At 33.4% G+C, this 13,630-nt stretch overlaps 2 protein-coding genes across 3 annotated transcripts; one reads left to right on the top strand and one right to left on the bottom strand.

Annotated features, from left to right (window-relative positions):
- Positions 1 to 2,312: 2,312 nt before the first annotated feature.
- On the top strand, positions 2,313 to 6,497 carry LOC142547767 (putative linoleate 9S-lipoxygenase 5). 2 transcript variants are annotated; one of them, XM_075656216.1, is made up of 10 exons: positions 2,313 to 2,330; positions 2,429 to 2,644; positions 2,811 to 3,094; positions 3,336 to 3,576; positions 3,789 to 4,127; positions 4,231 to 4,316; positions 4,468 to 4,575; positions 4,662 to 4,966; positions 5,064 to 5,327; positions 5,626 to 6,497. In XM_075656216.1, the coding sequence occupies exons 2-10, from the start codon at positions 2,431 to 2,433 to the stop codon at positions 6,392 to 6,394; spliced, it is 2,610 nt and encodes an 869-aa protein (XP_075512331.1). In that variant the 5' UTR covers positions 2,313 to 2,330; positions 2,429 to 2,430; the 3' UTR covers positions 6,395 to 6,497. The 2 variants fall into 2 exon arrangements, with proteins under 2 accessions (XP_075512331.1, XP_075512330.1); XM_075656215.1 differs by lacking the exon at positions 2,313 to 2,330 and having other exon boundaries at positions 2,338 to 2,644.
- A 1,113-nt stretch (positions 6,498 to 7,610) lies between these two features.
- On the bottom strand, positions 7,611 to 9,240 carry LOC142547766 (uncharacterized). The gene has a single exon (XM_075656214.1). The coding sequence runs from the start codon at positions 8,675 to 8,677 to the stop codon at positions 7,772 to 7,774; it is 906 nt and encodes a 301-aa protein (XP_075512329.1). The 5' UTR covers positions 8,678 to 9,240; the 3' UTR covers positions 7,611 to 7,771.
- Between the last annotated feature and the right edge of the window lie 4,390 nt (positions 9,241 to 13,630).

Raw genomic sequence — 13,630 nt, 5'->3', positions numbered from 1 at the left:
GAGAATAACTATAAATAAACCCCTAAGCTCGTAGAGAAATAGTATAAACAAGTAAATAAAAGATTTCTGAAAATTTCAGTTTATTTTTTTTTATGATACATAATCGACAACAATAATTTTTTAGATGTTTAAAAATATTTTCTATCAAAAGTCGAAGGCAAGGTGAGAGATCCAATATGTGACATTACATGATATAAAATTCGAAATTTCTCTCTTTTTTAAAAAAAAAAAATTGGTAATCCCATGTTCAAAGTAAAGAATAATATTAAAGAATTAACCATTTTTTACCTTTAAAATATTTTCAACTGCATTCCCATGTTGAGGGTGTCTCTTTCCCCTTTTTTTTTTTGTGTTCTAACTTTATAGCCATCACTTCTATATGCTTTTAAATTTCACTTTAGCCACTTTTTTCCTTCAGTTTTTCTTTAATAATAATAATTTACCATTTTGAATTCAAAACTAGCTAGAGTCTCATATTCTTACCATTGTTAGCAAGAAAAGAATATATTAATTAATGTTGTCGATTCCTAGTGCTTTTGGTCAATGTCGAATTAAATGTCTTACTTACATCGCTAGAAAACTACTAAAATGACTAAATATAGAAACCCGAAAAAATAAATCGCATTTATTGGAAAGCCAAAACTTAGCAAACATTGTTCATAATTCATCAATCCATGTAGGAGAAACGTAAAGTAGGAATTTAGGGAGAAGAAGAAGTAAAAAAGGCAATAAAAGTAATTATGAGGAATATGAAGTAAACTTTGGAAAAATAACGATTCTCATTCTCGCTTTCATCTATATAGTCTTGGTATGTCGCTCGCTTATCATGTACACCCATGTGTTCACTAATGAGATGAGACTTATATATTTGATGTAAAATTTGGATATGCTTCATCATATCGAATAGATGAATATTATATTATTGTATGGGTAGGAGGTGTGCTCGATCTAAATGTTTTTTGTAATTATTTTTCGAATGATTAACCGAGAGGATACTATTAATTATAAAACATTTTATAGATATTATTGAACTTTCCTCATACGGTAAGCAAATATCAATTCATCACTTTCTTATCTCTCTTTTCATCGTCTCTTTGAAATTGAAGGGTATATTTTTTTTTATGCTTTAAGACTGCATGTTTCAATGGCTTTAATTTACAATTTCATGTTAAAAGCTTGGGCAGATAAATCCTTATTATTATTATTATTATTATTATTATTATTATTATTATTATTAAATACATAAATTTTTTATTTTTATATAATTTAAAATAGCATATATAAAATATTATTTAATTGAATCCTTTTAAGTAGTTTAATAATCTTTTTTTTTTTTGCAATTTCTGCCACACAAAAAAAAACTCATGTTTTTATTTTTAATAAATTAATATTTTTTAGGCCAAAATAATTTCTTCAATAAGTGTAAATAAATAAATAAAAAATAGTAAAAACCTATTATTCCAAACAGCCTCCATATACTTTTAGACTTTAGTCCAAATCGCCATCTCTAGCCACATGTACAGCACAAAATTTATCAAACACTTACACTTTATTGTACTTTATCTATATTTTAATCACTTTGTGATACGGTTTCACGAATCTTTATCTGTGAGACGGGTCAATCTTACCTGATATTCACAATAAAAGGTAATACTCTTATCATAAAAAGTAATATTTTTTCATGGATACCCAAATAAGAGGTCTGTCTCACAAAATACGACCCGTGAGACCGTCTCACACAAGTTTTTGACGACAAACAAAGCAACCCCCACAATATATGCAATTAGCTAATTAATCACTAGCATACTTATATCAAACAACAACCACTCGTACATATTAACCATCGGGGAAACTCTACGCCCAAATGGGTTTAACAAAATATGCATAGTTTCGGTGTGAGTAGAGAATTCGATATTGATATTTTTGTTTCGATAAATTTTAAATTTTTTCTGTGGTCATTTGAACTTTCTTCAGTAAATCATTGTTTTAGATCCAAAAATTTTATTTAAAAAAATTTGCCCCTTCAGCCTTGAATAATTCTTTATACCCCCCCAAATCATATGGTCATATAAGTCTTAAATTCAGTGCTATTAATTAGCATGATAATTAGTGGCATTAATTAGTTTATACCCAAAATTCCCTTTGATTAATTTTAGAAAGTCATAAAGAAAATCATTAATTTTTTTTTTTACTTTTTGACAATTATATATGTTACTTACACTAGAATCAAATACCAATAATACTTGCAGCATAAAATTGTAAATTCCACGAAATCAAGTTTTTTCAAGAAAACAGTTCTATGAAGGAAGAACCCTTGGGCAATATAATTTGTATATTCCTCAATTTTCATTGCTTTTCAAGTTTCAACTAAACACATTAGTAATTTTCACAGTTTGTCTTGTTTACAATAATAGTGATTCTATCTCAGAAATGCTGGAGAAATTCTTTGAAACTGTATGCGGAACGTCGAGGGACGGTTCAAAGATTGAAAAGAAGAAGAAGAAAATCAAAGGCACGGTTGTGTTGAAGAAAAAGAATGTGGTGGACTGCACTGATGTTTGTGCTTCAGTTCTTGATAAAACTTATGAGATCTTTGGTAAAGCTGTGTCGTTTCATCTCATCAGTAGTACTCATGGTGACCCTGGTAATTTGTTTCCTATAAATCTTTTGGCTTACAATATTATAAATTTTACATGTAAATTTTCTTTATATTTTTTTTACATGAATAGGAACAAGAGATAAGCTACATATATATTCCATCTATTTTTTATATATAGTTTTATACGACGTTGGGTGATTAAATCTTGTAGCAAATGGAGGAAGAGGCAAGCTTGGGAAAGCAGCGTATTTGGAGAAATGGGTGTCAAAAATAACTTCACTTTCAGGAGAATTCAACGTTACATTTCATTGGGACATTGAAACTTTGGGAATTCCAGGTGCTCTTATCGTTAAAAATAATCATTACAGCCAGTTTTACCTCAAGACTGTCGAATTACATGATGTTCCTCAACATGGTACACTCCATTTTGTGTGCAATTCTTGGGTTTATCCAATGCGTCGATACGAATACAACCGCGTGTTCTTCACAAATAAGGTATTTTGCTTGAATATATATTTATATATATCGATGAATAATGTTGTGGTGATGAAGAAATTCAAGAGTGGTGATCGATCTATTGCGCGGCTTGGTCCGTAACTTTGTTGAGAAAATGATAATTTAGTGCATTTTGAAGGGAACGACTACCCTTTTCATCCTACTAGATTGGCGGCCCCTCACTCTCATATATAGCAATAAATTCATTTCATACACTGATCTGTTTTTCTTTTATTTTCAGACATATTTGCCAGGTGACACACCGGAACCTCTACGTTTATACAGAGACGAAGAACTGATCTATCTTCGTGGGACTGGTTCGGGCATGCTGAAGCCTTGGGACCGAGTATATGATTATGCATACTACAATGACTTAGCAAGTCCCGAAAAAGGGATAGATTATTCTCGCCCGGTGCTCGGTGGATCAAAGGAATACCCTTATCCGCGTAGAGGAAGAACTGGTCGACCACCAAACGAAAAAGGTCTGAAATGTTGTTCTTTGCCATGTTTTGGGACTGTGGTTTTTTGGTTTTACACAATACAACTCGGTGTAGCAATTAGCATTTACATTCCCCGTTGATATCTAGTTGCTTTCGCAGCTTAATGTATTTTGGGGTCTGGAACTGTTTACAATGTTCTGTCAATGCATAATAATTCAACAAATTCTTATAAGTTCATCTGACATGCATTGCAGATCCCAACTCTGAAACCAGATTGCCTCTCCTGAGTTTAAACGTTTACGTCCCGAAAGATGAGAAGTTTAGCCAAGTGAAGTTCTCTGATTTCATCGGCGATGCATTGAAATCCCTCGGTCAAGTGCTGATCCCGGAGATCAAATCCTTATTCGACAAAACTTTTAACGAGTTCGACACTTTCCAAGACGTGCTCAACCTATACGAAGGCGGGATCAAACTCCCTGATGGAGTTTCACTGCACAAAATCAGGAAACGCATCCCCTGGGAGCTGCTAAAAGAGCTCCTCCATTCGGATGGGGAGAGGTTCCTTAAGTTCCCTATGCCGGATGTAATAAAAGGTGTATAGATATCGCTTAACACTTAAAACAACATTCTTTTATCCTATTTTCTAGAATCTCAATCTGAAAAAATCAGTAGCTGATTCTCTTCATTTTAATGCAGAGGATAGAACGGCTTGGAGAACGGATGAAGAGTTCGGGCGAGAAATGCTAGCTGGAGTGAACCCTGTGAACATACGACATCTTGAGGTTAAAGGGCGTTTTTGTATTCGAATGTATATTCAAACTGTGGTACAAGAAAACGCTCACATTAGCGACGGTTTTAATAGCAACTGGTTATTTACATTCATAATAGCAAGTCCAGTTACAATAAAAACTTCTTGCCCTTTTTATCATCCAGGAGTTTCCACCTACAAGCAAGCTAGATCCCCAAGTGTACGGTTACCAGCACAGTACTATGACAAGAGAGCACATAGAAAAACACATGCAAGGGTTTACAGTTGAACATGTAAATTCCTCATGGATTTTAATTTCTCGAGCTGTATAACTTTTATGTCAACGATTCGCTGATTCCAGTTTGTTGATTTAAAACAGGCAATAGCTAGTAACAGATTGTTCATATTAGATCATCATGACGCAATGATGACGTATCTCAGACGGATTAATACAACGGCCACGAAAACTTACGCCACTCGAACTCTCCTACTGCTCCAAGAAAACGGCACTTTGAAGCCAATAGCAATTGAATTAAGCTTGCCACATGAAAATGGAGACAAACATGGTGCTGTAAGCCAAGTATTTACTCCTTGTCAGACTGGAGTCGAAGGCACAATTTGGCAACTCGCTAAAGCTTACGCAGCAGTAAATGATTCGGGATACCATCAGTTGATAAGCCACTGGTAAGCTTGAAAACCAGAGAAAAATCTAGAAAATGAACGAGAAGGTATCAATGTTTTACTCGAATTGGGCTCAATCATGTTTTGTTTCAAACTGCAGGTTGAATACACATGCGGTGATCGAGCCATTTATAATTGCAACAAATCGACAGCTGAGCGTGCTTCACCCGATATACAAGATTCTGAAACCACATTTCCGTGATACAATGCATATAAACGCATTGGCACGGCAAATCTTGATCAATGCTGGTGGTGTGGTTGAGGCAACTGTTTTCCCAGCAAGATATGCCATGGAAATGTCTTCTGCTGTTTACAAGAATTGGAACTTCACTGAACAGGGACTTCCTGAAGATCTTCTTAAAAGGTGAGTCATATAGAACGACGGGTACCAATAGCTCACCCTCAAGTAAGATTATAAACGAACCACAAAGAGAATTGAATGATTCTCATTTTTCATATTCAAACTTGAGATCAAATTGTAATACAGCTCGTAGTTTATTCCAAATACGAAATATTTCCGGTTAAATCCAACTCAAATAGCCAAGGAACTCATATTCATGCACGCATTCACGTCGTCTCTTTATTAGAAATAAGCAAAAATGTGCATTTTTATTGATATAGATCTTACTACTATACCACTATTGGTCTTGATTTCACTACAGAGGAATGGCGATAAAAGATTCAACCAAGCCCCACGGCCTTCGCCTCCTAATAGATGACTACCCTTATGCTGTTGATGGCCTAGACATCTGGTCAGCAATCGAAGCCTGGGTCGATAAATACTGTCGTTTATACTATCCCTCAAATGAAACAATTCAAGCAGACTTTGAGCTACAATCCTGGTGGACTGAGATACGTGAAGTTGGCCACGGAGACATAAAAAATGAGCAATGGTGGCCGAAACTACAGACGCAACAAGAACTCATCAAAACATGCTCGACCATAATTTGGATTGCTTCAGCCCTTCATGCAGCAGTAAATTTTGGGCAATATCCCTACGCTGGCTACCTCCCGAACCGTCCCACAGTGAGCCGACGCCTCATGCCGAAGCCAGGAACACACGAGTTCACAGAACTCGAATCAAATCCAGACTCGGCATTCTTGAAAACAATCACGGCCCAGTTCCAAACTCTTCTTGGTGTTTCTTTGATAGAAATCTTGTCGAGGCATTCCACGGATGAGATCTATCTCGGGCAGAGGGATGATCCAGAGTGGACAGATGATGATCGAGCAAGAGACGCATTTCGAGAGTTCAGTTGTACATTAATGGAGATTGAGAAGAGAATCTTGGAGAGGAATAATGGGAGGAGATTAAGGAATCGATGGGGTCCGGTTCGGCTGCCATATACATTATTGTATCCGAATACATCGGATGAAAGTAAGGAGGGTGGACTTGGGGTTAGGGGGATTCCTAATAGTATCACTATTTGAAGTCCAGTTGACTATTAGATTTAGAAATTGAAGGGAAAATGATTTTGGCTTTTGAATTTTAGGATCATGTCTAGATTTGGATTGTAAGATGTTTAATTCACAATCTTTCTCAAATTTAATATTTTCCTACACAACCGGTGTCAAAAAAACGTTAAGCTAAATATAGAATTATCTCAACTTTTGGAACAATGACATCGATCGATATTTGGACATTTTGGGACACAATCAAACGCATTTTTCGTCCACATGAGTGTACAAGAATTCAACTCATGAATGAACTTGTCCCACTCTTTACCATACAATCTTGTGTTAAAAGGAAAATGACTATGAAGCAAGCATGACAACTACATGTATTATGTTCCTTTAGTGCACAACAAAATTTGATTGCATCTTGCAATCTAACTCCAGAGGCTCCAGCGCGAGTCAAGTTTGCTTCGAGTCGTAATAGTTCGTAAGGATAGCATGCATGATGTAAAATTGTAAATAGTTGAAAGATACTATTAATATCATCTATAACTTTTTGTCGCGTGGCACACTTTTTGTCCTAAATTTTGCGTACGAGCTAGCACTTCGAAACAAGGTACGACATGCCGATCTAGTCAGATGCATGGAGTTGAACATATAATATGATTGAATGAAAGGAAGAAACCTTTAGTTTTTAGACAAATCATATGTAAACTTACATTTTCCTATTTGAAGGTAGGTGATCATCTCGTCGCATCTACTGGATTGCCGCTTATCTAAATTCTTCCCAGCTTATTACAAAGCATTTATTCAACTGGCATTCAAAGCCAGACAGAAGCAGATAACAAGTCATTTTATGTAATTAAGGGAGTCGGCACTCGACAATGGACGAGAAATACACGATCCCAGGGTACAAAACATCAGATTTCACAGCAAGAAAATGGTCCACGATTAGTAGAATGGAGAACACTTGGTTCTTTGAGTAAAGGAAAAACTAATAAGTACTAAGGTGGGTAAATATTATACCCGTGTGTAATCGATAAAGCTTCCCTGTTTCGATCTCCGTGAAGAAAAATACTTCCTTTAGCAACACAATCACATAATCACTATCTCCAATAAATGATTTTATCAAATCATTCAACAAAAAGTACCCGAGAACCAAGATTAAATCTTGACCAAAACCGAAGGATAGATTTCAATTCAAAAGTTGGCCTATTTTACGCGAGGAAATGAAGTGCATTTGAATGGCGAATAGTCCTTTTTAAGAGAGCAAATATTGGCACTGTATATCTCAAGAAGGCTGTTCTACATGAAAAGTACATCTCCATTAACAAAACTCAACCAAAGGTTTCAAGAATAGTAACGACTAGCGGAGACATATTGTTAGTTATCAAGGAATCAAAAAAACAATCTCTATTCATTCTTCCAAGCATACAAAAACAGAGAAAAACCAAGACCTGATGATTTAGATTCCCTGAAACTCTCCGAGCAGCTCCAGGAATTCATAGATGAATCCGAAATCGAGGGGCTAGCCCACAACTTCTCAGCTGATGAACTAGTTTGAAACATGAACACAGCATTCCCTAAACTCTGCCCGAAAAACCAATTATGAACATCCCAAAAGACTTCAACCGGAAGCCCATCAACCAAGATCGTGTGATTCCCTCGGAATTTCCACTTCAGATGCTTGATCTGCATCACAGTTTTTGCATCAACACGAACGAAAAGGCACGGATCATCGCTCAAATCCATGTCATATTCAATTCTCAGGTCATGAATCTGCCCATTATCACAAAATTGTGCCTTAGTACCAAAAACCCTCTTCCCATAAATGTGTTCTCTCTTAGAAATGAAAATTGCACTAGAGAGGGAAAATTTTGCCCCAGTTTTCTGGAGCGCCTCCTTCTTCAGATCCCCAATAACCAGAACCATCTCCCCTTTACACACAACTGCAATATAATATCCCTCTGTTGGCTCAAGCCCAGATCCAAATTTTGCCAAAGAAAGATCCCAAAAAACTTCAAGTTTACTCGAATTCACTTCAAAAGACTTGGACCCTTTCTTCTTGGAGAACAGAGAAGATCTCACGTCTACTTTACACATGAAATTATTCGATACATCACCTATTTCAACACTAAGACATTGACCCATCAAGTTTTTGCCCCACATAATGCTGATTAAACAAGTTTTAGCAAACAATTTACATTTATAAATAGAGGTAACAGAATTCTGAGAGATTTTACTCGCCCCCACACTTGAGCAAGAAGCATCGGCAACTTGAACTCCATTTTCCCCAAAGCAAGACGGGAAATCCCTCATCTTCAGTACATTCAAGAAATTCCACGATTTTTTTGCAAAAATCTGATCTTTAACCCCCCTTTTCAACTTTAAGCCAAATTCAGCCGGAGAGATCGAGAAGCACAATGAAAAACTAAACAAAAACGAATAAATGGAAGTTAAAATGAAGAACCAATGTCCAAACCAGCTTCATTATCAAACTTCACAGCTGAAAGCTCCCCTTTTTAAAAAAAAAAAATTTGTGAAAGGGAACTGCATTATAGAAGAACAAGAGAAAGATCTTGGATTTGACTGAACTAGCCATTGAATTTAAAATGCCAATAAATCAGCTGTTTTTTAATGGTAAGGACAAGTGAAAGCTCAAGATTGGAGGCAATTTTTGCGGGTGAAAATTAAAAAAACAGCAACAAAAAAAGAAAAAGCAGAGGACTAGAATCACTGTGATAAGTAACAATTTGTTTTTATTCCAACAGAAGACCATATCCGAAGCGATGAGTTTTCATTTTCAACTTTACCTGTAAAAATTGTAAAGAAAATGATGGTCACATGATAAAGCACTGTGATTCCATGACAGCCTGCGTTAGTGATTGGGAGTATTAAAAAATGGAATCCAATAAAATAAAATTCGAAAATGGCTGCCAATGCCAATCTTTATGTATATATGAAAACCCGAAAAAAAAAAAAAACAAAAAAAAAACACCTCCCGAAAATTGGAAATCAAACAGTAAGATTCCTTCTTCATACTGACCAATCACATTTTTAGAATTTATATGTCCATATACTGTATTATATTACATTCTTCGTAATCATACATACTTCTCTCTTTCTATTATCTAAAATATATAGTTTAATATATGATTTAGTATTCACCCATGAAGCGTTTATTTTATTTAGATTTACGAATCGACAAAAACTTGTATGAGACGGTCTCACGAGTCGTATTTTGTGAGACGGATATCTTATTTGGGTCATCCATGAAAAAATATTACTTTTTATGCTAAGAGTATTATTTTTATTGTAAATATCGGTAGGATTGACCCGTCTGATCAAGATTCGTGAGACCGTCTCACAAGAAACCTAGTCATAGTAATTTAGAGTAAATCTTTCGGTATGTTAATCTATTTCTTTATTATAAAAAAAAATCCATGTGTTCAATTATATTTAAAGATTTTAAAATTATTTCTATTTTGAAAAAAAAAACATTTATTTATTCAAATGAAGCCCTTTTACAAATTGTTACAAGTATGTATGGATATGTAAAAGTCTTTACAAAGTTAAAAAAATCGAACTATGAAAAAAATATTTTAGAATTTGTGTCTTAAAATATTTTTAATAATTTTCCTCAAGAAATATATTTAATAAAATTTAAATACATAAATTTGAAAAATCAGTCAAACATTCCTGCCGGCCGGAAAGCATATAAACTGACGTGTAAACCACAGAGAATGCATCATTAAAAAATAATAAGAAGAATAAAATTTCATTCCAAAAGTAAATAATAAAAGTTTTGAAATTCTGACATCTCAGTATTTTAATTGTTCATTCATTGGTATCTGAGCATTCCACGAATTTATTATCGTTACTGGTTTCATGGTATTTGTTATTAGATAAATAGCAAAATGCTGAGCTACAAATGGCAAATTTTGGCCAGTATATTGTCAAAGGTCAAAAAGTAGCTTTTGTATATATCAAAACACAAAAAAACTCCGAGTAAATCTTGTGAGATGAATTTTTGATCCGATTTAATTCATGAAAAAATTATTTTATGTAAAATGTATTATTTTTGTTGATAATTATAGATACTCACGGGTAAAAATTTGTGAGACTGTCTCACTAGATAAAATACTCTTATCAAATATTTGTGTGTGATTATTTAAATTTATTTTGTTTTGTTATATTTATTATATAGCCATTTCAAATTTCATTGAAAATCATGTCACTTGTCATCTCTCTTTTACCGCTGTATAAATTAGTTTCTATTTATAATATTAATTGGATTTAAAATTATTTTATGTATAAATTTTGAGATATTATAATGAAATCTGGAATCTTAAAAATGATTTTATACTATTTTTCGATAATTAATCAAAAAAATAATTATTTAAAATTGGAATTTCTGTTAGTTTTAAAATTTATTGATAGGCTCATGATAGTTGGCATTTTTTGTTGTCATATATCTCATTGTTACAACTTTCAACGTGCTTAATCGACACATTTTTTTATGATTTTATTGTAGGATGAATTTTTCTGCTCTTGCGATAAGTTTGGGCTAAAAAGGGTTATTTTATATCACAATTAAAGTTGCCGATATGATCTTAGTGGAAGACGTGGAGCAGAAAAATTCAAAAGATGTTTGTGCATAAGGCGTGACCACGCCGTGTGACGATTTCTTGGCTGCCTAGTGAGATAATAAATTTTTATATCAAGGAAGAAATACAAGATAGAGTTTTTTCCATAAAAAAACTCTATATTATTGGAGGATATTTTCTAGTATCTTTTAATTTTTAGGTATTAGGTTTTTATTTTTAGTTTATTGAGCCTTTTATATTTTTTTGGACCCTAAAATAAAACACACTTCCTATTATTTCCTTCCCCAATCTCATGTAACAGAAGAATCAAGGAGGCGGCATTTCTCCAACCTCTCACGTGAAAGAAGAAGAAGAAAATGGTTCAAGGATTTTCTCTTTAATTTTCTAGTCTGATTCAAGGGATAGTCTACTATTTTAATTTTATCATTGTGAGGTTTTTGCACTTTAATTTATTATTCTTGTTTGCCCTAATATTCATTGATTTATGCTTTAATTATATGAATGTTATACGTCAATTAATATGACAATTTAATTTGATGTATGATTTTTTAATGCTAACCATGAATTCGGTGATCCGTAATTGTCATGAACGATTGGTACGTGAGTAGCAATAGGTTATATGTGTTGTGATGTCATAACATGTGTAATCTAAATAAATCGATGGAACTAAATCTTTCAATTGCAGCTATCTCGGTTGTTAGATTTTAGGATTAACAGTTTTCACGAAACTAAAATACTATCTTTAATTAATATGAAACGCTATCGTGCCCAGTTGATTATTGGTAAGTTTTGACTAGATGCTGGGTTTGGTCAATTAATTTAGGAAAACACAAGAATTTTAGCGGCTATCCCTATTATTCTAAAGTTAATTCCTTGGAATTACATGAATAAATGATTGGTTTTTATTAAATTCATATACAAAAATCCCCCTTTTAATTGCATTTTGCTCGAATGAAATCATCCTCCGTTCCATGTGGATTCGACCCTACTCACCATTACACTAATTTTATTTAGAAAGTAGGAATTTAAGTTTGGTGGAACAACGACGGCGCACCATTTATGATGTCTAAAAATAAATATTAAATATTTTAAATCAAGGATGATGTTGTTATTTTATGAACAGATAATGACACCGGGTATGTTGCGTGTAATTTCATATTATCGAAAATATTAATTAAATAATTTTTCCAATTATTCATTTACTTTATAAAAAAATAATCATTTTATTTTCATTTTTGTGGCCAACATATAAAAAGTACGAGTAAGTGTCTTATGAGATGATCTCAAGAATCTTTATCTGTGAGACGGGTCCACCCTACCGATATTCACAATAAAAAGTAATATTCTTAACATAAAAAAATAATTTTTTTTCATGGATGACTCGAATAAGAGATCCGTCTCACAAAATACGATTGATGAAACCGTCTGTTTTGTTTGCCAAAAGTACTAGGGAAAACAAAAGGATGTTTTGCAATGAAAGCAACTGGCTGCACTTTACAGCCCTTTTGCACTGTGCAATACTACTCTTTAATAAATATTTATGTCACCACCAATTGTAACTCTAAATAAGGACAACATTAATAATTAATGTTTTTTTTCCTTGTAAAGACAACAAAAGAAAAGCTATCCTAGGTTGATATCGTTTCGAAACTTTGATAATTATTATGCTAAGCATTAATGTCTACAGCATTAATTAAAAAAAAAAGTGTTTGAAAAGTTAAAATGTGCATGAAATTGATGCATGTCTTAGCTTATATATTGTAGCAGAAATTTGTTTATATAATGGGGATGAATATATTACCTAATATAGGTATTATTTTTGTTGGTGCAATAATTATTTATGTCGGGTAGAGAGATCGAAACGTATTGTTTGAATTGTTATACGATTTAAAACATTTGAGTTGTACCGTTATCATCATCTATAGTTTTTTTGTAATGCAGCAAAGCGCTCGGTCATACAATTGGTATATTATAGTCAAAGTCACGGGTTTACAAAAAGAGAGAGATTATCGAGTGCAGTGATTATCTATGTCACGTAGAACAATCAAAAAACATATTGCTTAAGCTGATGTATGATTTAAAATATTTGAATTTTATCGTTAGTATCAGCTATATTATTTAAGACGTAGCGGATGTTAAGTTGTAAAATAACAGGAGGACAATGAGAGCAATGTGGATTTGAAACTATTTGGTGCCTTGGAAAACCGAAGTATTTTGGAAGGCGTAATCAAGTCGAAGGAGTTGTGTTTGATTTAGCCCCCAAACATCCATTTTGAGTGTAAATAGACTGGGACCACATTCATATTTATCCAGGCACGAACGTTCTCTCCTAAGATTAATAGGGCGAAATGTTAAAAAAATAATACTGTTATTATTAAAGTATGTCTCTTGTGATACAGTCTTATGGATCTTTATCCGTGATACTGGTTAACTCTGACTATATTTACAATAAAAAAATAATATTTTTTTATGAGTGATCTAAATAAAATATTTATCTCACAAAATTTTTTGTAAGATCGTCTATCATGAATTTAAATAAGGGCCGTAATACTTTATTGGGCCATCCAAAATATCATCCTGGGTCTTAGATTAGAGGGGCACCACATGCATATAAATAAAGCCCATGCATAGGTTGATTGATATCAACATAACAATTTATTTTTAA

The sequence above is a fragment of the Primulina tabacum genome, chromosome 5, assembly GCF_025594145.1.
Source record: "Primulina tabacum isolate GXHZ01 chromosome 5, ASM2559414v2, whole genome shotgun sequence".
Taxonomy (NCBI): Eukaryota; Viridiplantae; Streptophyta; class Magnoliopsida; order Lamiales; family Gesneriaceae; genus Primulina; species Primulina tabacum.
This window is presented reverse-complemented; position numbering and strand designations above follow the sequence as displayed.

Bases quoted from the DNA above. Each gene is read 5' to 3' on its own strand.
- LOC142547767 (XM_075656216.1), top strand. From the start codon at position 2,431: ATGCTGGAGAAATTCTTTGAAACTGTATGCGGAACGTCGAGGGACGGT. The intron at 3,577-3,788 runs GTCTGAAATGTT...CATGCATTGCAG, and splicing joins TCGACCACCAAACGAAAAAG to ATCCCAACTCTGAAACCAGA. The intron at 4,317-4,467 runs GTTAAAGGGCGT...TTTATCATCCAG, and splicing joins TGAACATACGACATCTTGAG to GAGTTTCCACCTACAAGCAA.
- LOC142547766 (XM_075656214.1), bottom strand. From the start codon at position 8,677: ATGAGGGATTTCCCGTCTTGCTTTGGGGAAAATGGAGTTCAAGTTGCC.